This window comes from Egretta garzetta, unplaced genomic scaffold (assembly GCF_000687185.1).
Source record: "Egretta garzetta isolate BGI_Z169 unplaced genomic scaffold, ASM68718v1 scaffold511, whole genome shotgun sequence".
Classification (NCBI taxonomy): domain Eukaryota; kingdom Metazoa; phylum Chordata; class Aves; order Pelecaniformes; family Ardeidae; genus Egretta; species Egretta garzetta.
The window spans coordinates 1,401,321-1,428,124 of record NW_009258554.1 but is presented as its reverse complement, the minus strand read 5'-3'; the positions used below and the strand labels follow the sequence as shown (position 1 = coordinate 1,428,124).

Sequence of the window (26,804 nt, the reverse complement as noted above, 5' to 3'; positions counted from 1 at the left end):
AGCAAATGACCAATTTCCTGCCCCAGCTGTTTTATTATTATTGTAGAATGCTGAGAATTAAAACACACAGCCAATTGGCTGAGCGACAGGGTATTTTTTATCTATATGCAACACTGCTATTATAAACCACTACACATGGTTTACAATTGCATGAATCCTCTGAAAACTAGTTTTTATTGTAGTAAATTACCAGTTTGAGAGTACCTAATCACCACCAAGTGAAACTCGAGCTAGTTAACTAAAATTAGCTGTCAAAAACCTGTGTTTCCTAGGCTTATTTCTGTAAATTCATCCCCATCAATTATTTCTTGGGTCACAACTGACTCATTTTAGAGCTGTAGGATACACAGCAAAACCAACAAAAACTCTTAAACAAACCCCCACCACTGTCACAGTCTGTGTTTCACAACGTTTTGTCACTGCAAAATGAAAATCAGCAGGTATTACTTTAAAAAGAGATATAGAGGAAACATGACTACCTTCCCATGCAGTATTCTATAACAAATCCTATCTGGAACATAGCAGTAGAAGAGGTAAAGCACTTTGCTATGGATCGAGATGTGCGAGGATGAGCCTTGTTTGGACTTGTACTGCAGGGCACATAAATGGGCTTTTGGGCACTTGGTAACTTTGGCAATCAAAATTGATGTCACTTCCTCAGCATGCTTCTGGCTACAGAAGCTGTTAAGACTGGGACAGATGACCTGAAAAGGAGAGATTCACAGGTCTGACAGTGCCTTTGCATTGCGCTCTGTTAGTACCTAATGCTGTCAGCTTGACTGCATCTGCCTCCCATGGCTTTTCGTGGGATGACAAAGACCTGGCTCTGCATCATCCCTCTTCCTGTCCCTTAAAAGAATTGTGACACAATGGTATGTCCAGCCCTATATACTGCAGGCAACCTGTACATCCAATCTCTGCCCGTTCCTGTCGGGCCCCTTTACTATATCCTCCACATTACACCTCTAATAAATTTAGATTGGTACGTTGATAAAAACCTATTAAGACTTCAGCTCCTTCCTCCTCCAAACAAACATGAAAATCTGCAGAATAAAGTCATAAGAAAGGGATCATTGCAAACAAGCCCATCATTAGGCCAACCAGAGGGTAGAGCAGAAGAATGAGCCCTGTCCATCCTGGACATGTGAAGAAAGCAGTGACAGTGAAAAATAAAAAATAAAAAAAAATCCATGTTATTGTTAGATTAAAATACAGCTGAAAATACAGTTCTGCTTGGAATTTTAACCTCTGATTTCATTGCAAAATTAAAGATTTTATAACATGTATAAACTAATATTATTATGTACATAAAAGTAATGAATTCAAAGCTAATTAAAGTCTTGCTTTATATTCCAAAAACAAAGTGAATTTTGTACATACTGCTAAGAAATAAGGAAGCGGGAATTCAGCCATGATGTAGAAACAGCATGAAAACCACAGAAATTGTATTATTACAGTATGCCTTCATGATAGCCCACACTTACATTGATATAGGGAAAAAAAGGTAAAAGCAACACCAAAAAAGAAAATCTTCCCAAACTGAAAAATATATTAAAACCCCAAAGAATAAAATTCTTCAAAACAGATCTCTGAGTCATCAGGAAATAAATCAGATTAACTGTTACACTCTGATGTAGCTGGAAAGCTGTGCAACAAATTATGAAAAAGTATTGTAATACAGTGACTTATTTCTGATTACACAAAATGCAGGTGTGTGACAATTTTACTTGCAACAAAGTCTATAAAAAGAGGTTTAAGGTAGAAAGGTATGACCATCCTAGTAATATAATGTGCATGTATGTACAGAAATACATACATTAAAAAAGCACAAAAAGTCTTGTTTACCCATCACTTACTTTTTCATGAGCTCTGCAATTCTTTGGCATTCTTCCTTATCATAAAACCAAATCCCATATATGGACACTGTAAATGCACATCAAACACAAACTATGAGCATCTTCTCAAACAGCAATTCTACCTGGTAGATATTTAAAAGTTACCTGTAAAGGAATTTTTAAATTTATTTGTGTCTCATGTTTTCCCCATCTATAAACATAAAAATGACACCTCATATCCTCCAAAATCAAAAAAGATCACGGGCATATCTCTAAGGACGTAAATTACAAGCTCTTGAACCTTCAATAAAGGCAGAGGTATTTGATCCTTTTCTTCAGCACACTAAACCAGAGGTTTTTTTCCTTAAAACCTTTTCCTCTGTCAATTTTTTCAGTTGTCATATCATAACCATTAGACTCCAGTGGCTAGTGTACTGCAGGTAGTGTTGCACGCACATATAAGCAAGCAAGATTTGCGTAGCTTTCAACAACCTTCAGGCCTATCTTATATATCATCGAAGTTGTTAGAGTAGTACTAATGCACCTCTGCCTCCCTGCAGATTTCCTATAATGTTGCCTATTATTTTCACCACCAAAGAAGTAATTACCTGTAGCTAACCCTAGGATTAGAAAATCTATATCTAAGTTCAGACCTCCACCAATGTAAGTGCCTGCAGCTTTGCACAGCAACAACAGATTTAAATTTACTAGTAGTTCAAGATTCTCAAACGTACACATCGCTAATGAAACCATCATGATGGTAATAGCCATAATAGAACTGTAGCTAGTGCAGTTTCCACCATAATAAACAGGGAGCTTTCTCCACTCACGACCATGCTATGTAGCTCTTGTAAGATAGCCTGGGAATAAATCTGCACCACTGACGCAAAACAACCTGTTCACATTTGTCAGGGTAACTGTCCTACTTTTAACCACAGGCACAAATTTGCTCTGAGAAGAGGAAGGGAGACACACTTGAAGGGTTAACACAGATCTCCCCCCAGCCCCCGTCACCGCAACCTTGTGTGACATCCCCATTTCCTTTACATTATATGGTAGCAGATAGGTAGCTGCTGTGTTTCTTCCCCCCTCCCTTTCCTATCATACTGCAGGCAAGAGCTTTCCCTTAATCTTGCTAAGAAATGGCAATTCCTAACATGTCTTCAAACATAGTAGAGGCCAGATTTTATTTGAAAGGGGCATACATGGATCGAGTACCTGTTTAAAAACAATTGCAACACTGACCCTGATCATGAAATATTTCCTTATATTAGCACAATCCAAAAGCAATCACTTCTTCAATTCCACAGAACCAAAACTGTGGCATATGAAGTACAAGTTGGCTTCGTTAATGTTTGGAAAGAAAATGAATGTGCAGCTGTTTGTAAGACACAAGTGTAATACTTATCTCCATTCCCCCTCAGATTTTCAACCATGTGGTGTCTTTTATGCAGCTAAAAATGGTTCAACTGTTTAATACAGCATACTGGTGAAAAGCCTAAAAAAACCCCACAAACCAACAGCCATCCTGCAGACATACAATAAATAACTTTTAAAAGATGTACAGTCCTTTTTATGATTAACTTTTGAGAAGTGTGATGATGATTTCTACTATTCACCTAAAAAAAGGCAAGTAACAGAATATGCGCCAGTGGTTCTACAAACATGCAGCATAAGAGCTGATATGAACTGCAAAAATAACCTCCCTTTTGTAACATAAATATTAATATTAAAATCTGCATTTAAATACATTAATATTCTAACCCATTCCAGTAAGCAGCCGATAAAAACTGCAAACCTGTAGAAAAGCGTGTGCACAATTCGCAAGGTTCCAAACCACCAACCTATTATGCAAAACCACACATCCTTCTGACGAAACAAGTCTTAACATTTCTTGTCATCCCTATTACAAAGTAGCAAGCAGACTGAAAACCCCAGACAAGTCAAATTTGTTTTAATCAGGATTCTTCTTTGTTATAAAAGAATCACCAATGCAGAAGAGTATTGATGAAACTTTGGCCATCTGCTCCATCCTCTCAATTTTTTTTTTTTTTCTGTCTGCCACAGCTGGTGGCATCACCAATATGCAAGGCAGGTTGAACAGCTTCTTCACCTTTTGGCCAATTGATCAAACATGTCATAGGCTATTCCTGAATATCTGCTAAGTTTGAAAGCTGACAGTCCCATGGAAACACTGCAGTGCTTCTGGGCAAACCACCACCCCAACAATATATTGCATCTTAACTGAAGCTTTAAGTCAGGATATTGTAGTTCCAGAGACCTTTAGCGTAGATGTTAGGCCAAGCCTCAAACCCACCCACCCACTGTTACTTTCTTACCTCAGTCAAATGGTACTTTCAACCCAGACTAAGGAAGCACAGCTGAAAGCAAGCTAAGACCAAACCCCAACACCCTCTGAGCTAACAGCTCACCCATTCAGGAGTGAAATCTTTCAGAAGTGGACAGTCCTCCTCTTCTTCCTTCCACACTTCTCCCATCTGTCCAGAGCAGATGAATGCTTCAGAAACACACTGAGAAATAATCACGTAACCGCTCCATTTGTTGCGGCACAACATACTCTGAGCTCCTCCACGCATGGGAGAACGACGTACCAGTGAGAAAGCACTGACTTGGTGGAAATCCGATACCAGGTATGCAAAGTACACTAACGTATGTTTTCATATTGGGTGCTCATCACCCGGAGTAACCATGGTGTAAATTCATACTACAGTAGTATATTCTGATATAATCTACGTTTAAGGGAAAAAAATGTAAATAACTAATAAAAAATGTGTAATAATGGCCATCTTCTTGCTTAATGACGAACATAAAATGGCAATTTTAAAATTTTTTTTTAACGTGGATTACAACACATAAAAACCCAGGACCAGCAAAAGAACCCAAGATGATTACAAACTGTAACTGTCAAGCTAGGAACCTGGCACACTCTCCACTAATAAAAACTAAATACACATGCAATACAAATTTCACTACAAGCTTTCTACCACCATGAAAACACTGCATGTCTTATCAGGATTAAATCTAAACAGATTACTTTTATCCGCCCTCTACCTCTATCAGACTGTTTGCAAAAAGGAAATCCTGTTCTAAGTATCATCTGTAGAGTGGTAATTTCACTAAAACGCTCACATGTCAAAAATGAATCATTAAACAGGGGAAGCACAACTGAATCACTAAACAGCAGATGCACGAAGCAAATTCTTCTACTGCAGCACAAAAGACGAAATATTAAGTCACTTTTAGGCCCAGCTTCAGCTATAAAGCTATCCAAGAAGAGATTATTGTGAAAAACAGAAAAAGAAAAAACAAATCGGTGTCAAGGGTCTTCTGCTAACTAAGTGAGCCAGGTACATCAAAAGTAGCAAACGAAACCCCAATAAAGAGAGCTAGTCTTATACTGACAAGACAGTACACATCTATTCATGCATTTCCAACCAATCTGAAGTAATTTCCTAAATGAGATTCAGTCATGAACTGATCACATTAAAGAAAAAAAAAAAAGCACCAAAGTTATGATGTTGTTAACAAGATTACACAAAACCAGAAGGATATAATGCAGCTATCAAATCAAGATACAATTAATACTGAACGGGAATAAGCTAAATAACTTAAATCATCTACCTGAAATTATTAAATATTAAGAGGTATCAGTCTTAGAATTTTCAGAATTTGAGGTAGATTACTCATAAATCAAACCTGAAAAATTTTAACAAAATCTGTGAAGCTCATTTAATATAGCTCAGTGATTGAATTTCAGGAAGTATATTATTTAATTTTTAAGTCACAACTTCAGCGCCAATTCTACAGCTTCCGCCTATACAATTTTCATTTTTTGGCTACAGATTTCTCCTGTCCTCACAAACACTAGAGCACTTGATACTATTTATAAGCAGAAGCTGACAGCTGCTATCTACCAGAATTATAGATGACAATTTCTAACCTCTTAAAATCTTAAACATTTATTATGATGATGAAGAATTTCTTACCAACTTTCACAATTCATGCTAGGTATCCTATCAAAAAGGGAGGCATTTTCTCTAGGTTTATTTATTTTACTCTTCATTTGCCTAGCTTCAACTTCCGGCTATTAGATTTCGGTTTTCTGGACAGACATTTCCATTACAAAGTTTTAGTTCTGGTGTACCTGCAACACATTATTTTTAAGCTACTGCTCCACAGACTGCATACAGTATTTTAAGCTTGGTAAAAATAAATACAGAAATATCGTAACTACTGACTGAAGGCTACCCTGTACCTAAAAACTGTTTTACACTTGCTGGTATTAAAAATAAATAAATAAAATTATTCTACAGCTTTTATGTTTTATTCTTGATATCATGCTTCCTAAGGTACTTTATTCTAGTTGTTCTAGTATTCTATGCCACTATATTATGGCATAAACTCTTGCTCCTGAGTATGTAAATCCACACTTGGCTATATTGAAATGTAGTTTGTCTATGCATATCTTACAAAGTAGCCAGACTCCTTTATGTTGGCCATCTTTCCTCTACTATCTACCATTCATGTAATATTTGACTATCCAGCAAGCTATCAATGCTTGCATTTCTTTTTTAGTGCGTATTAGAATATTGCAGCCTCCATTTTGCAGGACCTACTGAAAAAAGAACCAAAGCAGGTTATATCTACAATAATATTTTTAATCTACGAGTTCTTAACTTAAAACATGAATTAAAGCATGCCATGTTAATTTTGTGCTCTTCTACTCCAATGCAAACGTGATCCCTTTGTCCATGATACCGTCTTTACAATTACGATACAAGCATATGATATTCCTTCCGCTTTGCTTAGGCTCAAGTAGTGAAGAGTTGCCTGTTGAAGCTCTACGTCCTGCTCTGCCGCATAAAGCAAGAGGGAACTGCAACAAAGGAAAGAAGATAGAAAAAAACCTGCAACTAAGGCAGCTGCATGCTATCTTGGAAAGCTGAATTCCATCTCTGACGCTGCCCCAGAGATATTATGCAATGATACGCAAGTTGTGAAATGTCATCTTAAGTGGCTGTCACTGACTGTGTACATTTCATTTCCCAGTGTTTGACTTGAGGTCTGGGACCTGGGTGTAAGATCTGAGTCCATGACCTGCAAAAATACCAGCTACTTATAATCACAATCAAAGTCTGTAAGAAGTGTTTTTGAACATATGAATGATAAATATACTGGAAAAATTAGGCCCGAGTAATTTAAAGTCAGACACCCTGCATTTAATTGATCTTTGTAATTGTAACTACTCTGCTCTAGGATCCCAATTTGTAAAATAGCGAAGAATAATACTTCTAATCTGAGTGAGGTACAACAGTTCAGCTTATTTACGAGTTGTCAGCTATTATACTGATTAGTATCACAGAAAACAACAAGAAAAATGCAATTAATAGTTCTGTCCCTAGTGCAGAACTTCAGCAGCATATAACAGTCAAAGCACGAGGCCCACATTATCAGTAATGAGGAAAAACCACAATACTGAGTAGCTGTTTTTTACATGAACTACATTCAGACTATTTGATAACTGAAGCAAAATCCTTACTGCAAAAGAAGATGATAGCATAATTTAAAATTCCATAAGCAAAAAAGAAAGATTGCACAAGCAACCTTAATTTTGGTGTTTGCAAGTTTAGGCGCCTTAAAGTTCTTTTAGTTCTCTACAGCCTTAAAGTTCTTTCAAACACAACATTTTGCTTAGCTATTTAGGTACTTATAAAAAAAAAAAACTAGAAAAAAATCATTTTCATCCTTTTATACCATATTGATAGTGGTGTGGCTCATCAACTGGAACTTTTAGGTCTCTTGCCTCTCTATGTTGTGTAAAGAAAATACAAAATTTATATAAAAAATTTAAATAAATTAATTTATATTTTTTCTAAATAATAGAAATTGAGCTTAGATAGATCCTGTTATTTCTGGTATTTCTTAGAGGGGAACCAAAAATTTTTGTGATGTCCCAGGCACAAAAATGCCAAGAAACTGAAGCAAACAACAAAAGCCTGTATTTTGATATGAGTTTAACTTAAATTCCTAAAAAGCTGCTGAAAAAAACCAAACTGTGAAATCATCAGACACTGGTTTTTTGACTTAAAGATTTATAAAGCTCCTGATCCCCTTACTTGGGGAACTTTTAACACAGGCAGGAAAAGGGATGACTTGGTATTTCCATTATTGCAAACATTTAAAACATTATATATGAACCAGCAGGAAAAGCAGCCAGTTATTAAAGGGAAAAGAACCCTGCTCAGAGACATCTTAATGCAAACCGATGATCACACATGGAAAGCAAAAAAAGCTGTTTTTCAGCTTGACCAGTCAAATTCAAGTGAGGAGGGAACTGTTCAAGCAACTTTCTTAAAAAAAAAAAACCCAACACACCCCAAAATAACACAAAAAATACAACAAACCCCCCAACAAAATGCAAAAGCCCCTCAAAACCCCTTTCCCCAAAGGCAGATGGTTTGAGAGTGGGCAATGATTGGCAACACTACTAAGTCAAGAATAAGTTCCTCACCACCATCTGTTTAATTGTGCCTGGAACTATGCCTTAAAAATCAACACAAGAAACAATTTTTTATTAATAGGATGGACCCTGAAACATCCCTGCCATCTTCTACCAGTCATGAAAGTTGGGTGACCAATTTGCAGACTTCCAGCAAACATTTCTGATTTCATGAGGCAAAAAAGGGACAACTTGGAGATAGTGGATTGTTTATTAAATCATGTCTGTGGCTCTACTGTGATAGCCTAACTTCAGACAGATTTATCAGGAATTCTTTATAAAAAAACATCAACTCTGTAGCAGACATAACAAGATTGGCTCACTAGAATGCCCATTAAATAGCCTCAAAGCTAAAGTTATGTTAGTATTGTAGGAAACTTTAAAGCCCATTGATCCATTTATTTCCATAAAACTCAATAGAAATAAGAGTCCATCAGCAGGTTCTTTACTTTTTGGAAAAGAGCCCAAAGGCAAACTGAATGTGCAAGATTCCCCTTAAAATCACATTCTGTTGATGCTACAAGAATTTTTTAGTCACGACACAGGAATAGCATCTATGTTATGATCCATCTGGCTTAGTGCATTTATTTTTTTCCCCCCACCACTGGTTTTCCAGTCACATCCCCTGCCATTGCATCATCAGTTCCAAATAATTTTTAAATCATGATGATACGTGACACTGAAATTAAGGCAGGAAGTCTGTAGATGCCAGACTATCAATTTCTTAAATAACACGCTGTTCTTAATAAATCCTTTATTGTTCTTATTTATAAGTTGTTCTTAAACAACAAGTGGTTCTCATTACTATTTCACAATCAACTTCTGAAATGTCCACATCAGACTGAAGCTCCACTGCCTTTTGTAATGGCAATGATTAAACAGTCTCACTCAAGGGGTGTAAAAGCTAAGTGAAGAGGTATTAAGATAAACAAATGGTGGGTGAAAGTACTGTTCTATTTTTGATACAGAAAAATGATAGACACTGACTTTAGAAAGGTAAGTGAAGAAGTTTGCAGCAAGGCTAAAAACTAAATCCAAATATCCCGAGACAACAAAAGCATCCTTCCTGTGAAAAGAATCCATCAGAGAATGGCTCAGTGGAAAACAAACATTAAGTCCTCAATATCTGAAACTATTACCTGTATTAGCTTACCGGTGCTCTATATTCTCTGCTAACTTTCTATAGCAAGCCATGAAACAAGTCTTCAATGCACTGCAACGAAGCCAGGCCCTGATCTACAGGTATCATCTGAACAGAACACAGAAATGCCATTACACAAATCTAGGCTAAATATATATCCATAACTTCTGTCAGCAGAAAAGCTTACACTAACATAACACTATCACAAGTGGAAGAGGTTAAACTAGAAACCATGCTCTTTTCTTGATTCTGTGCACATCACATCACACCGAGGAGCTAAAAGCAATGAGAATTCTCCTCAGTCTAGGACAAGGGGACAACACTGCCTTTCCAACCTGGAGGCAAAAAAAGTTTGCTTTTATTTTAAAGAATAGGAAGGAGACCTGACTTCACCTTCTCAATTTCCAGCCTTATTTCCATCCTGCCTTCCACTAGGTTAAGAAAAGCAGCAGCTTGTTACGTTTCCTGTGGAGTATCTGGGCTTCTAGTTCTGTAGGGATAAAGCCTGCTCTACTGTATGTGACATACACAGTTGGTAGAGGACTCATCAGGATTCGAACACCAAGGTTTTAATTTATAATCTAATCAAACCTACATTCCCAATACGTTCCAAATGATTTTTAAAGTGCATCTCTGAGGTATCTGCCAAAGGTCAAAGTACATCTCTAATTCCAGAGCTACAGTCAAGTTTAAGGTTAAGTTCTTTTCCAAACTCTGCCAATGCCTTTTTTTCTGTAAAATAGAAAAGAAGGAAAAAAAGAAGGAAGAATATTTTAACCTCAAATAGGTGTTCAATAGCATGTTATTTTTTCCTGAAACCTGAATTTTTACTGTTATCAGTCTGATGAGCTGTCACCCCAAATGGTTTAACTCCCACAAAATTATGGACAACTTCAAAAAGGGCTTCAAGACGAAAATAAGCAATCTTAACTATACATGATGTGTCTAATTCTGACTGTTGTGATCTCATCTCTTATTTCTTCATTGCATACCTTCAGGTCCTAACTCACAGAAATACATTTGCAGATCTGGACTAAATTCTTAATCTGCAACAACAAAAGTCTAAGTTGCTTGTGTGTGTGTATGTGTGTTCTTGTAACAAGTAACACCTAAGAAATACCATAAGATTAACAGAATTAAAAACCCACCAACTTTGTATTTTTCCATTTGTATACTCTGTACACGCCATCATTTTGGAAGTGGGCAATTTCTTTATTTTTCCTACACCATCTCTATTTCTGAAATGGTTAGAAAAAGAATTTAAAAAATCCACAAAGAAGTAGGCAAAGGTAAAGACAACTACTCTTCCTGAAATTTCAAACAGCTAGTTCATATCTACAGCATATCTTATGTATCTTATTGATTTGCCACAGCCTGTTAACTTGCTACATTCAACACATTAAATAGTTCTCTACTACTTGGTAGCCATTCCTCCTCTTATAGTCAGCTGTTACTGTTACATTGCTCTCAACATCAACTGCTTACCTGTTGGTTGGAGTTGCCATTGGAAATTTTTAAGTACGTATGATTTTTATTGATACAATACAATTTCTTGGGCACAGAAAGGACTTTCACTGTTCTCACATGACAGGCAAACAGTAACAGGTTTACTCCAGCTGTGAGTAGGTTCACGTTGTGCTCACAAGCTAAATTTCAGTAGATGGCTGCACCTTGGACCCCTTATCATTCACATATGGCCACTGCATTTTTACATGTTTGAAAACTGAAGGATCATTACATTGAATCTTAAAGTACTAATAAAAATGTTTAGAATATATTTTATGACCTACTTTTTTCTTGATAAAGTTGCAATTTAGTAATTTATTTCATGAAGATACAAACACCACCTCTTTGAACTACCTTACTGCTTTACACTTTTGATTGCTGTAATTATTTTTCAACGTATTTTTATACCTTTTAAAAATTTATTTTAACTATCAGTGTTAGTGGTCAAATTACTATGAACATTAGCACTACTGACTTTCCTACTTCCTTGCACACAAGACATTGTGTGTGGGGGTATATGTACAGAGGGGAAACAGAACGTACTCCTGAAATCAAGTTTGTCACCAAGAAAATGCAATTTAAGCAGTAAGCATTTCCTTGTTTTAAACCTGTAATCCAACAGAAAAAAACCCACACTTATCAAACTCATTTTATATTAGCAGCTAGACATTTCACAATAGCCGTGCTGGGAGGTACCCTGCAATTTTGAATCCCTGAATATAGAACAGAGATACTTTTAAATTCAAATAAAAATTTGGAATTTTGCATTGGGTGATTTTCATTACAGCAATTGTATTATTTTCACACAGAAAGTAAAAGTGCCTATTTCATTTTGCGTCAGAAGTCAGTAGTATTTTACTAGCTCATGCATAATCCCTTAGGAATAAAACATATCAGTAATTATCTTATGCTTCCTCAGTCTCTCCCCTCCTTCAGCTTTTAACTCTCTCAGTGCAAATGTGAACATCTACTTTTTTTTCTGTTTGAAAGAGAAATGTACAAAATATCCACCTGAGAAAAACCAGTATAAAAACAGAAGAGAGACGACAACAACAAAAAAAAAAAAGCAGCAAAGCACTGCAGGAAGGCATATGATACCTGACAAAAATCCAATGTTATTTCTCTCCTTTCCTAATTATTTTGAGATTTCATTAACCTCTTCATTGAGGGATGCTACACATTCCTGTGTAGAGGATTTAACACTGTATGTTGTTAAGCAAGCAATACTGAAATTTTACAGAATGGCATTTTGTTTGACAGAGACAAAAGAATTGGTGGAGCTCATCAAACTGAAAGTCTGTATCCTGTCTAAGACAATTACCAGCACCAGATGATTCACAGGAATAGTCTTCCTAGTCCCTTTATTTTTGACTTCTGACCTGAAGCATGTGTCTTACATCACTTACATCTTTTTTCCCCTGGCTACAGGATCTCTGGCTGTTTTTATACATATAAATAATACCTCTGCTATGCAAAAGGATTACTGAAGCAGGCTCCAAAAGACCTAGGATTATGTATGTCCAAAAAAATGAAGCCAGCAGGTAAACCCCACTTTTGAAAGATTGATTTTAAGCACTACGTTATGGTATGAAGACTTTGTATTTTATTAAATTTTATTAAAGCAAGCTCTGCATTGCAAAACTAACAACTGGGTTGCAGCTGCAACCATTAAAGCACAGCAAATAGCAACTAATAAGCCCAATGCTGCTACTAGTTTGTACGCCAGTTAAGACAAAAAAGCAACACTGCATTTGCAGCCTTAGTGTAATTCCACTGGAACAGTTGCACCGTGTTTCTGTATAGAACACATTCCTTGTCCTTTAAAGGGTATGCTATCTTACGCTTGAGAAGGGTTTCTTTCTTTTTTCCTCCCGTAATTGAAAAGTATTGTTTACTGCCGATTTAAGGCTTGTTTTGATGAAGAGAGAGCTGATGAGGCACTCAAGAGCTTGCATTAAATCAATACTAGACAGAAGTGAGCAGCTTGTATATGCGCTGTGGGATACACTTGCTCACATATTTATCTTCCATGTTTTCAGAGAAGGTTACAAATATTTTTATATATATACACACACATATAAAAGAGTGCGAGTGAGCAAGCTCACATTCCAAGAGAAGTTTTCTGGCTATGTCAGGAGTGAAGTCCACTCCCTACTAGACAAACCTATTTTTTTCAAACACAAGAGGACATTATCAGAGAAGTCCGTGCTGATATACAGAAACCAGAGATCGTCATGGCTCGGTGAGGTGATGAGCTGATGGGTGGATGGCGCCCATTATCTTCACTTCTCAATCCAAGTTTTCCTGAAAAACGACAGGGGGAGGAGAAGGCTCCAACTGAGCATAAGGCACAGAGGACAAGAAAAGGATTAGGAGTGAAGAGCAAGGAAAGGAAGGATAATGCAAGAGATATTGCAGAGGTTTCATGGAGCTGGAAAATAGTTTCTAGATTAGAAGACCAAGTTGTCAGTAGTTTAAGGCAACATTCAGGTTTTAACTTCTATACAAGGCGATTACATAAAATAACTCTGAAGTAAGAAACAATTGACCAAAAGGAATTTACCTTTACTATACATAGAAAATATACTCAGGTTCAGCTGTTTCAACGCTTCTTGGAATTTTAAAATGTTTCAAGCCTTTGTTCGGCAAGCGTATCACCCGCTACCCAGCCACCAGCCAGGGGAACCTGAAATGAAGTATAAGGGGAAGCTGGTGCATGAAACTCAGCTTAACTGCTTCTACATCAAACCTGGAGGTAAGACAACACTACCCAGTTGTGTACACGCAAACTGTATTGGTATCTACCTGCTTAGGTAAGTACTCCCCTTCTATTTAAATAGAACAGTGTATAATGTATGAAACTACACTAATAGCAGTTGGGGATCATGCACTGTGCAGTCCTGTATGTGTGATCACACTACCACAGGATTTAAATAATTTTGGTAATTGTCAGATCTGCAGAGTTAAGCAGGTAGACAGCTTCTCTTGGTAATATATTGTCTTTTGAGCATCTAATGAACATCGCTTTCCCACTTCCACTTTGACACAAAAGGAGGAAAAAAAAAAGGCATTAAGTGTAAGGAACAAGGAAGAAAAAAGTTTTTTGTAGACAAAGAGGGTAAGAAGTTTAAAACATACAAAAGCTTGAAATATTAAATGCATATATGTGCGTGTGAAGGGACTAATCTGAAAAGGGGGTTATGCAAGGGATTTCTAAAAGGCAACTAGCTCTGTAATATTTTCATTTGCAGAAGAAATGCAGTAGGCATTCATGTATATATTTACACTGATCTGGAAACATCTACCATTTTATGCTATACAAGGAGGTGTGTATGAAGTACAGGGTATACAGGTAGTCACATGAAAATAACCTCTTTAAAAAACAATCATCTGTTCCAACTTGAACTCTTGAGATTTACTGCAACATATGCCTATCTTATCTTGAAAAGATGTCCGGAATTCCCAGTGCTGGCAGCACACTCTCAGCAGTAAATGTCCAGACAAGCTAATATGTTGCTTATATGCTGACATCCATAAATGGGAAACAAAGACTGTGCCTAGCAGATATACACAGTATTATACTCTTTCCATTCTATACAGAAACTCATCCACAACTGCAGGGTGCTTGGTACATGCTTTTAATTCTATTCCATATACTTTTCCTACCACTTTGCCCAGGCAGGGATACAGTTCCACCATACACAAAATAATTACCAGCCACCAAAAAACTACATAGCTTTGTTATCTTAGCTCCTTAGCCTGTTTCTTCTCACATGACATATAGTTTCTCTGACTTTCAGATTGGAATCCAGCGTTCCACATAACTGAAAACCTATGTTAAGATTATTGCACTTCTTTTCCTTACACTTTGGTGGTTGTTTGTTTTGTTGTTTTTTTTTTTTACCACCTTCATCACACAACAGAAACACATCATTAGAGCAAAAAGATGGCTGCAGTCATCACAGTTACGGTTGCAAAAAGCCATTTTACAAATGCAAAGCATTCTAAATTGTTTGCTTTGCTCAAAGATTTCCACAACTGGAACCAAATCCTTGGGGTAGAAAGAGTGAGGAATAAACAACAAAAATACCCTTTTAGGAATGCCTGAATAGAAATATCTGTGCTGAATTGGGCGGGATGACAAGGGATGTGGTTTTATACATCAAAACTTATATCCTAATCTTAAGGTCTTCACAACTGACACATACAATTTCCACTGAAAATATGTATTGTATTTAGTTTAAAGGAAAATATGAACAATATGGCAGTCCTGGAAAAAATAAATTTAGAAATACTTACTAGTACAATCAATTTACTCTCCACAATAAACACAAAAAAATCCCAAACTCCCTAAAGTAGAATTAACCAATACCTGCTAATCCTAGAATCACATTAATAATTTAGTTTGGCTGGGGCTTCTGCAGGTCATTTAGTCCAGCCTTCTGCTCAAAATAGGGCTAGCTTCAGTCAGATCAAGAGTTAAGAAAAGAAGTTATGATCAATTGCAAGTTATGACAGAAAGTATATTCTACAGCACTTTTTCAGTCAATTTTTTTTTTAGAGTAATTTGCATATCCGTGTACTTCTTTACAACAAATTATCATAGAATCATAGAATGTTTTGGTTTGGAAGGGACCCCTAGAGGTCATCTAGTCCAACCTCCCTGCCGTGAGCAGGGACACCACTAACTAGATTTCGCTACGTTAAAAATCCACTCCTGCTTCCACAGACTCAAGCAGAGTTTAGTTACAGATCTCAAAAACAGGCGTATCAGATTGTATACTCTAGAACAGGCAAGTCAAATAACCAGTAGACAGCAGGATCACGATTCCTGATCTTAAAAATCACCTGCCTTGAGCCAGCACTGCTACACATCTATACACACCCGACTGCAAAGTAGTGTTTAGTTATGCCATCAAGTTACAATAATATTTTTATATCTCAACAGGCAAGCATTAAAGATTTTTAGGCATCCTTGAAAATTAAAATGAGAGCTGGAAAGCACAAAAATTAATATATAAACGTACAAATTTTATGCGTTTTATTTATAAAAATGTAAATCAATATCTATACCATTTCAAAGGGGCAGTTTACTATTTTTCTTGACATTCTGAAACAATTTTTACCACCTTCTAAGCATAGTAAAATCATTACTAGATTGATACATAGGCCACAAAGGGAGGAAGTATATGGGAAGTATAGTAGGAAATCGGTAATGCTTTTATATATGCTTTTATAAACTGGTCTAAGAACAGATAATTTCTGAGTGTAGGTACAAGGAAGTCAGGAAACTGAGCGCTAGGGAGCATCTCGTCATCACTATGCATTGGATACGCAAGTTTCTTTCTGCTCCTCTTTATTTGCTTCTCTCAAGAAAGCTTGGACATGACAAACGATAAAACAGTTAAGTTAAACATAAACTGTAAAACAGGTTTAAAAAAAAATGCATGCAACATGACAAAGCTTATGTTGCGACCTTAATTTTCTGGGTTTAGAATCAACTCTTACTACAACATTAATGTATTTTCAGTATGCGTATTTTCCTTTCAAATTTAAAAAAGGAAAATAACAACTACACTTAACAGTGCTAGCATTCCAACGCTCTCAGCAAAACCGAGATTTCACTTTAAGGTCAATAACATCCAGGGAAGATAATCATGACCTCTGCTGCTGTTCTGTCTTGCTGGATGCATGATGAATTTTTATAATGTTGATCAAAGGAGAGAAAGTGGAATGGGAAGAAGGAGCGATTTGTTTATTTCTCCGAGACAAAAATCTCTCCAAGGACAGAACCTCAGGTAAGCCACAAGCATTCGTATTCTGAACAAATGGCAGTAGTCAGTCCAGGCAGGCTTTTAGAAAAAAAGCTTTAGCCAAATCTGTTTAGCAAACAACAGGCCGAGAAGAACATACCGCTAACGAGGGGGCAAGGCCCTTCTGCCAAAATTACTTTGAATTTCTGTAGTTTGAGCTCTCACTTTTCAAATACTTTTCTTCAAAATTGACGAACATTTTTCAAAGTGTTTTAAACTACAGAAATATTTTCTTCAGCAAAACATGCAGGTTCTAGCAGGCCAGAATAACAATTTTGCAATGAAACCTAACTTCAAAACCCCCTGTTTTTAAGTTATTCATCTGTGACAAAAAGATTGTGTTTTGCTTAATGATGCAGCAACAGAAAGCCATGTAATATTTCTGAATCAGCAGACCACTGAATTTAGAGAAAAATAATACAAGTTGAATGAAGTTAAAAACATTTAAAGATAGCTGTTTCAAAATTCAAGAAGACCAATGAGCATTTGGGGAGTAATAAATTGAATACACATTTCAATTTACTGTGTTCATCCTGTTGGGTTTTTTTGTTATTGGACCAGATACTGTATGTTGGCAGGTAGGAGGCTGATAAATAAGGCTCTCCATTTTAAACTGGCATTTTTACCAAAACCAAAAACCAAACAGAAACTCTATTATATTGTAAAGACAAAGCCTGGAATATCTATTTTGCCTGTCTCAATGGAAACTATTGAGCAAGTAGTTGTTTATTGGTCAATATGTAGAATATTGAATCTAAATATATACACAAGTAAATTTAACCACCAAATGCTGGTTTCATTCTTAAATAAAAAACACATTTCAGAAGAAAGACGAGATTTAAAATATTGAATTACAGGATATATAATGTAGTATAGACTAAGAACATATTTCAGGGTAAAAAAGACACTATAGTACCCAAAAGAAGATTGTTTTTCATGACATTAATTTTTACTTATCACTCAAATTCTATTACTCTTGTCCCTTGCTTCCCCTTCAGAAGTAATTTCTAACAGTCTTCAAACTAAGATGTTCTTTACAAGAGAAACGCTACTTGCAGGGTCAATGGGTCTTCAGAAATGCCTACAGAAATGGGACACTTGTTACCCATTTAGTATTTTTTACCAGGATGTATTTATTTAGAAGGGTGAACTGAAATGAACCACTCTGAGATGATGAGTTGCTCTATTTGAAAGGGCTCTAGGATGCTGTAACACGGAACTTAAGAATGGAAAAATAATAGTTTGAGAAGGATATACACCATTATCTTTTCCTAAACATTTTACAATCACTTGCCCCCAAGAATGTATTTAGAAAAATTTTCATATGTAAATAATTATGACCTACAGGGAAAAAAAAAAAAACCCTACCACAAACGAAACCCAGAACTTAGGCGACTCCTTTGGACAGCTGGCAAACTTCCCTTTCCCTCCAATCCCATCTCATCTACTGGATGTCCCTGCAGCATGGGAACCTGGGAAACTAATACTAAATTTTCAGGGTTCTGATAGACATATGGTGGAAGTTTAAACTGGACAACTGAAACTAGTATGAGGTTATGTACATATCACATGTGTCTAGACAGTTTTACCAAAACCAGGCATGTCTAGTCTGCTTTTGTACCAGTTCCTGAACCTCTGCAAAAGCGCAAATTCAGTAGAATATGCCACATCTGACTAGGAAGCTTCATTCAGTTTCAAGCCTAGGAGATGGTATGATCAAAGACCTTGCTACAAACGTGGCACAGAAATGAAAAGTAACTTCTATGCTCAAATAAGTATAGAATCTAGTCAGATACAGAATATTTGTTGACCTGTCATGTAATTTCTTTCTCCACTTGCTATAGCACAAAAGCATCCAATTAACCTGTATCAGATCATTGTCATAACTAGCATCAATTATAAGGTAGGATCTTGTATTTTTTTCTGGCAGTTGAAATGCTCAAGGTGAAGCTAGCTCTAACATATGCAACTTAATATTCACCAAATTCTGTGTGTCCAGTAAACATGAAAACGATAAATTGGTTGACTCAAGAAATAACACACTGACCCAGCATACACCAATGTACAACTGGTACAATATACAGCTGGGAATAGTTGTGAGTAAATTGTTATATAGCTGATCAGTGCTAAAAGGAGAAAATGAAGTTATTCTAGCTAATAATTTATAGTTACGCATTTCTTCTGAACTATCAGCATCAAGTCTTAAGCAACAGGCTCTAAACATTGGTTTTCACGATAAATATCACCAAAGATTAAGGACAAAAGTAGTAATTAAGTAGTTAAGATTACTCAAATATAGAGTCCAGGATATTTTTTAAAACCCTTAAAATCATTAGATGATCTAAACAAAAACAGAACTGCTGTCTTGCTCTCAGAAAGAAAACGTCTAAAACTGCAGTTAACTACACAAGTTTAAAGGTCACATTGAAAATACCTATTTGATCCACAAACCTTCTGTTTCTTGGTGGACAAGGATTTTTGCTGGCATTAGAAACTAATTTGAGCTTCCCTTCTGGCTTTGAAATGAATAACCCTAGCTTTAACCTAACAGATTTCCCAAACTAAAATTTTTTGTGAAATAGTGGATCACTGCAAACATTAACTGGCATGGATCCCAAATCCAGCCTAGGACTAGACTGTAGGTGTCTGCAACACGGTGTTTAGACAGTATTTCAACTTTAGACGACCAAGATCATATGGAACAATAGAAGAAATATGAAAACCCATAAAGTAAAAAGTAAGAGCAAAATATTCCTTTTCTTATTTTAAGTATTCATAAAATTTGTATTTATTGTGAATAACTTTGGAAAGCTTTTCCTATTGTAATCATATATTGGATGCAAAACAATCTTTACAAAATTATAGCTATACCATGACAAAATGTTGGCAGACTTGTCCAGTACACAAGTACCACCTTTCGCTGCCAACAGCATTTATTTTAGACTGTGTAATACAACCAGCCATAGATATTCAGCTGTACTGAAATGAAATTGGTTTCAACAAACATTCAGAATATTAGAAGATATAAAACCTTGGGCAGGACTTCTTTATTCCTCCAAATGCTTGCTTCTGTATTTTTCTGCAATTTGCATTGACACAAAACCCAAATGGAAACACTGTTACATGGGAAAGCAACTATACCAATTTCAAAAAGAGGAAACTCCACTATTTTTGTTATCTGTAATAAAAAGGTACGTATGAAAAATAGAGTAAGGTTAGAAAAAGGTAACTTGTTTCCAGATCCTGTTAAGTATTACTGCCGAAGTGCCCACTGTTCTGCCAAGTAAACAGCTATTACTGAGTACTCCTTGTTAGTATCTGGAAGAAGGAGATAAAAATAAACTTATAAGATTAGGGCTTAAAAAAGCCACTTTGGGATGAAAACTCCATTTAATAAGGAAGAAGCCTGAAACCTCAGTTTTACAAAAATTATAAAGACAAGTTGTATAATAAAGCAAAACACAAGGAAAATATTTATATAGAAAATTCAAGACAGATACTCAGAATCGTATTTCGATGAGACCCTAGTGAAAAAGGATACTTAAGCAAAAGCTTTGAAATAACACAGTAAGAAAGAAAGGGCTAGAGGTATCTGCATCTCAGTGGAGAAATCCCCACACAAACAATCTGTAGGGATCTAAAGAAAACCTGAAAAAGTCAAATCAGTCAGTAAATAACTTTTCTTCTACGGGTCTGTAATGCCAGTTTGCTCTGGAAAAAGATTTTTCTGTAAAAATCTGAGGAAACAAAAGGTTTTCCTTTGAAATACAAGACCTTCAGTTTTCCTGAAGAATTAACGATTAAGCCTTTGTAAGAGTATTTCAGGAAGATAGATTCCTAGGGGTAACATATCCCTATACCTGGAACACATCTGATACTAACTGAAATCCTAAACTAGTGGATCTTTTTTTAGTAAAGCAAACATGAATCTTCTCTCAGACAACAAAATTGTCAAATAAAATAACAGATATAGATTTACCCATGGTTAGATTGCACAGCTAACTGTGGTAAAAATCAGACCTGGGCTGAAGATGACTTTATAAAACCAGGAGCACACTGGCTGGGGATCTTGTTATTTCTTTTTTTTCATGGTTGCACTCAAGGGTATAATACAGTAAAGAGTGCCATGAGGTCAGGAAGCTATCAGATCACGTGGCTGAGGGATCCTAAACTGAAAGAAACATGTTGTTACTTTCACATTGCCACCAGCAAATTGTCAATGTAGGTGTTGTGGGTTCACCCCCAGCTGGCAGCCCAGCCCCACACAGCTGCTCACTCCCTCCCCTCAGTGGGATGGGGAGAGAATCAGAAGGGCAAAACTAAGAAAACCTGTGGGTTGAGAACAAAGACAGTTTAATAGGTAAAGCAAAGCAAAATAAGGAATTAATTCACTACTTTCCATTAGCAGCAGATATTTAGCCATTTCCAGGAAAGCAGGGCTTCATCATGTGTAATGGTTGCTTGGGAAGACAAATGCTGTAGCTCCAACATTCCCCCTTCCTCCATCTTCCCCCAGCTTTTATTACTGAGCATGACATCATGTGGTATGGAATATCCATTTGGTCAGCTGGGATCAGCTGTCTCAGCCGCATCCCCTCCCAAAGTCTTGTGCACCCCCAGCCTACTCACTGGCAGGGCTGTGTGAGAAACAGAGAAGGCCTTGATGCTGTGCAAACACATTTCAGCAGTTAACTACCCCAAAAGAACATCGCCTAGCCAGAAGGACCCAGAAAAGAAGCCGTTTGCATTTTGCTGTTACACAATTAGCCAAAAAGCCCTGGACAAATTACTTGAACATAGGCCCACTGCTCAGAAGCATGTTAGTACTTATATTTGAGAACCTGCAAATCTAAAATTCTGACATCTCATAGTGAACAAAGAGTTTACACCCCTCCAACCCCCCCCATTTTTCTCCTAATAAAACCCAAAACTAATCACAGTTTACTCGTACTACTCAAACTAAAGACTGTCTTACTTCATGTCAGCATAGAGTTATGACAACTTCTAATTACTCTTTATACCACTTGTCTCAACAACAACAAAAAAATATAACAGATCAGATTTCAAAAGGTAAGTATTAGTATAAACATACATAAACTAATGGAAGTACAAAATGAGATAAAAAAAGATTACATATACATAGGAAAGACTCTTCAAAATCAGATGGGATAAATAGGTCTCATGGTACTTAAAATCCTCACGTCTGGTCTAGTCTAGGCTAGCCTGGAGTCATCTGCACTTTTCAGTTTTTTTGTGAATTCCAATTCTTTGTCAGCCTATCAAATACTCTCAAAAACAGAAGTTTCATTTAGGTTATTTAAAATGTCTTTATCTATTGTTTCTACCACATAGTGTGTGTGAACAACAGGATTCCCTCTTGATATACTTTCCAACTCCGAAGGAAGTTTATGAAGTGAAAAGGTCTAGCAGATTATCAAACTGGGCTGCTTTGTATGCCACAAATTTTCTCTGCTTTTACTTCATCCAGAGGGAACATTTGTGCATCACAGTTTACATAAAACATTTTTGCAATCTGTTTTTATGCATCAAGCACAAAGTATAGATCATACTACAGCTCTGCTTCCAAGTACAGATACACACTGTATAACTGCTCATTCTCATACAGTTGTGCATCGTAACAGTCTGTATGTATATCTGTATGTAAAAGTACAGCTTTCTTATGTCTCCCACTTACTTCTGAGTTTGCCTGACACTTGCTAATTCTCGTATAATCATGCAAGATAAACACACAGCCCAAAGTAATAACTTTGTCTTTCATTAGGGTTTAAATGAGGCTCAACATTATGTTGTCAAGAGTTACCCATAATAGTTCAGAAGTAACCTGCCTTCCAACTTGCTGTTAAGGGCAGTATGTTGAAGCTGGAGCAGACAACAGGGTTTGAATTGGCTGCATTTGTCTATTTTTATGCAGTAAACCAAGACTACAAATATTACTCCAACCCTCACTAGATCTGCTTTATTGCGAGACTTCCCAACGCTGACTGGGGTATATTCAGAACACACAAAGTATCTCTGTGAGTCTCTACGCCCATCACATGCACACGAACATAGAAGTTTACTACTTGACAGTTAAATGAAGAGATTACTGTTAAGCACATTCTAATACTTTCTTTAGAAGAGTGGCATTTTAGGAAGCACTAAGCAACTCTTTCAGCACATCAAAAAGCAAAATGTATTCCTTCAGTTGTAACTGTTAACAAGCTAGTTTCAGCCCTTGAAAGCTGCAGTCTAATTATTTGGACTGCCTTAACCAAGAACAGCCTCTGAAGAAGAGCTCACTTCTTCAGTATTTAACCCAACATATCACAGACTTACATCTGGCATTTCTGTACAGTAGAAAAGGGTCCTGCAGCTGGAAATCGAGGTCTTTAGTAATAGGTTCTGTTCGATTCTCCATGCTCAGTCTGTTCATAATAGTGAAGCCATGCCTTGGAGAAGCCGATCTGAAAATCATCAATTAGAAATCACATCAAGTCAAGGAAAAAAAGAAATTACCAGAATTTCTTTGTTGTATAGTTCTCCAAAATTGTTTTTTTTATTTCTAAGAGATACTAAAAAAATCTAATTTTGTTGCCAAGGAAATAACAATTTACTCTTGCAGTGTTTTGTGCAATCCTTTTAATTATGTCAAAACCCTATATTATGTATGAGAAATAACAGAGGCACCATTGGTCTCACAACAGCTGCAGAGAGTATGCCCCATCTGTGATACCACCAGTTGAGGTCCAATGATTTAGTCACAGCACAATCACATCTGCCTGTCCGGTTTTCACTTCAAGTTATAAAGCCTACAACTTCTGAACAGGCAAGACGTTACAAAATGTCACTTTGTCCCAGACCATTAGCATCACATTATCCAACCACCATCACCTATCCTATAGTTTCTCACTGGAGTAGAAACCAGCAATTAGAACGATTCAGTCATGGGCCAGGGCAAATATATTTTTTAACACTCCGGTTAACAACTGCAGATAGTAGGTGTCATCCCAGGTACTATTTTCCATACCACCTAAAGCATAAGAACAAAAGCGAGGGTGGAGAGACACTGGAGCAGGTTGCCCAGAGAAGCTGTGGATGCCCCATCATTGGAAATGTTCAAGATCAGGCTGGATGGGGGTTTGAGCAACTGGACGTAGAGAATGATGTCCCTTGCCCATGGCAGGGGGGTTGGACTAGGCAATCTTTAAAGGTACCTTCCCACTCAAACCATTCTATGATTCTATGACTCTAAATCATTATGCTTGTTCATGGGGGTCACACTTCAAGCCAGTTAGACAATTTTTATTAACGTGAGCTATTAAACCTGTCATGATCCTGACAGAAGATTACTTTCATACAAAGTACGACACTAAAGGAAAAGATAATGGCTAAACATTTGGGAAAAGAGCCATCTCTGGTCATTGCTGGTGGGTGGATTTCTCTATGAAATCTGAGACACAGGAGCCTGCATTACAGGACTGGAGTCAACAGAAAATTAAACAAAAGTGGAATCCTTAACAAGAATCCGTGTTTGCAACAGTCAGTACTTCACTTAAAAAACCCGAAGAAACAAAAAACTAGTCCACTTCCACTGGTGTTAACCCAGTCAGAAGTCTGATTTTTCGACGGTTCCTCAGAATTTGCAAAGATGAGATCAGTGATAAATAAGCCAGCTCAAGTAAAATGGTCACATTAATTTATGTTGTCACAACAGTAATGAGAAGCAACACAAAGGCAACACACCAGCGGTCTCCAACCTACTGTCTGTTGGCATTGTTTTTTCCACAAGACTTTATGACTTTATTCAAAGGCACAGGAAATGAAAGTTAAAACTGATGGGGAGGGCAATGTATGATGTTACTCACAGCTCACAACCCGTTCCATACTGTTGCCTATAGGGCAGCCAGGGCAGCAGTCTCTGCTGTAAATGGAAACTTCCTCAGCCAACAGAAAGAACAGTGAAAGATCACAGATGCTAGAAGTGCCAGGTTACATGTTGTCATTTTTTGAGTTTTAAAACCAACATACCAGAGAAATACTACTTCTATTTTGCAGTACACAACTAGCCACCTCCACCTACTGCTAGCACAACTAAAGGCCAGTTCTTTCCTTTTGCGGTGGTAATTATAACAGCATCTTATAGAATCATAGAATCACTTTGGTTGGAAAAGACCTTTGAGATCATCGAGTCCAACCTTTAACCTAACCCTGTCATCCCACCACTAAACCATGTCCCTAAAAAATCTTATCTCCACTTACCTGAAAGCAGCTTAGAAATATTACTGATGACAATTTCCACTACTGGTACAAAAGAGCGCAAAAGATTAAAACCAGCATTCCCACTTCACACAAAGCTCACAGTCTCTTGGGCCTCCCTGTCACTTCACACATATATCTCTCGCCTTCTCAAACAGTCTCTTGCTTTCTCAGTTCTCCTACCAGATCCTCATCAATATAAATGCTGAAGGAGAAAGTTTCTGCTTTGCCGTCCCACCCCAGCAGCCCCTACAAGATCTGCTTTCTGTATTATTTTCTGATTGTAACAATAGTCACAGGGAAATGCTGTGGGCACTAACTTGGAAACCCAAATGTAGGGCAGGCTTCACAACAGACCTAAGGCACATGCTAGAATAAATGATGTAACTAATGCTCTGAAAAGCCACAACCAGAGCTGCTGAAAAATTAATAATGAGACAGAAGTAGTATGAAAGTTCCCTAAGTAGGGAACACAGTGCCTCATAAGTTCTACCATTCCCTTACTTTAAGGAATATCATTATTTATTTCACTATTTGGTTTTTGTCCAGACACCTTTTAAACTGCAAATGCTACATCCTGTTTAAAACAATATAACAATTTTCTATGGTTTACCCATATTGAGATTTAAATCACATTTGGAAGTCTTTGCCAAATATAAGGTGATGTCTCCTTCCCAGTGTTTTCTTTCCTATGTTTGCCTCTGACAGTTTCAGTTTGTTTTCACCCTTGACCAAGGAGGAGCATTTTGCTTCATTCAGCCACCCTTTATCCCAGCTAGCTTTTCCACATCCACAGCTTTCACCTGCCAACATTAAAACACTACATCCTCACCTTGTGTAAACAAACAGCGTTCCCTCCACATCAGTCTTCTCCTGAAGAAAAGGAAAGTTAAGAAAGTTGAAATCAGGGCAGCATTTTGCTAGCCATTAATGAGCCCCACTTTCACCTCTGTTTTACCAACACCATCAGTTACGCCTCTCTCACCTAAGCTGTGGAAAAAAATAACTAGACTCAACTTCATCAGCTGGTGAGCTGATGAAGCTCACTAGAGCTAGCGCAGGCCACCATGCAGCTGACCTAGGTTTTATGACAAGAAATGAACAGGCTAAAAGCTCGACACCAAGAGACTGAACACCGCACTGGATTAACCCTCTGCTAGACCTGAGGGCAACACATGGGCCAGGCTCAGGGTGAGGATTTTCCAAAGGGCACCTGCCCTCAGGGATAGGTAAGGGGGAAACCACACAAAGGGCAGATTGCGCAGGTTCTTCAAACACGGGCCTTAAGCCCCACCATTACAGCAAACCAAGAGCCACCCACAAAATAGCCAGAATGTTAAATTAGCAAAAGGTTCCCCAAGTTAATTGATTTTTTTTTTTAATCTTAAATAGCCTTTTTAGTATTTGTAACTCCAGCACACTTTTACACGCATTTTGGTTCCATTACGGATGTTGGGATAGCCGGGGAGCTCCTGAGGCCCACACCCTGCTTTAAACCCCAGCCTCCTACCACCCTGCCCTGCAGGACAAACCTGCCACAGCCCTGTACGCCCCTCAAATCCCGCTTCCTAGGCCCCGCAGGGCTCCTCACGCTCCCCAGAGAGGCTGCACCAGGCACAACCCCTCCCGCAGCCCGGTGAGGGCAGGGAGCACCCCAGGACACACGGCCGGACCAAGGGCCGGGGCAGCCCCTAGGGGCAGCCCCCTGGGGGCAGCCCTCGCACCTCACTCAT

At 37.4% G+C, this 26,804-nt stretch overlaps 2 protein-coding genes across 3 annotated transcripts in view; one reads left to right on the top strand and one right to left on the bottom strand.

The window, feature by feature from the left end:
• Positions 1 to 23,225, bottom strand: part of DCP1B (decapping mRNA 1B) — a 34,102-nt gene extending 10,877 nt beyond the window's left edge. The window contains exons 1-2 of one of the 2 annotated variants that reach the window (XM_035903359.1): positions 4,268 to 4,532; positions 1,857 to 1,923 (exon numbers count right to left, since the gene is read on the bottom strand). In XM_035903359.1, the coding sequence (XP_035759252.1) occupies positions 1,857 to 1,923; positions 4,268 to 4,271 (71 nt within the window). In that variant the 5' untranslated portion in view covers positions 4,272 to 4,532. Of the gene's footprint in view, positions 1 to 1,856; positions 1,924 to 4,267; positions 4,533 to 23,151 lie in introns of those variants that run through there. The other variant, XM_035903360.1, reaches the window with a different exon arrangement.
• Positions 13,572 to 26,804, top strand: part of CACNA1C (calcium voltage-gated channel subunit alpha1 C) — a 489,781-nt gene continuing 476,548 nt past the window's right edge. The window contains exon 1 of the mRNA XM_009647934.2: positions 13,572 to 13,757. Coding sequence (XP_009646229.2) covers positions 13,628 to 13,757 — 130 coding nt within the window. The 5' untranslated portion in view covers positions 13,572 to 13,627. The remainder of the gene's footprint in view (positions 13,758 to 26,804) is intronic.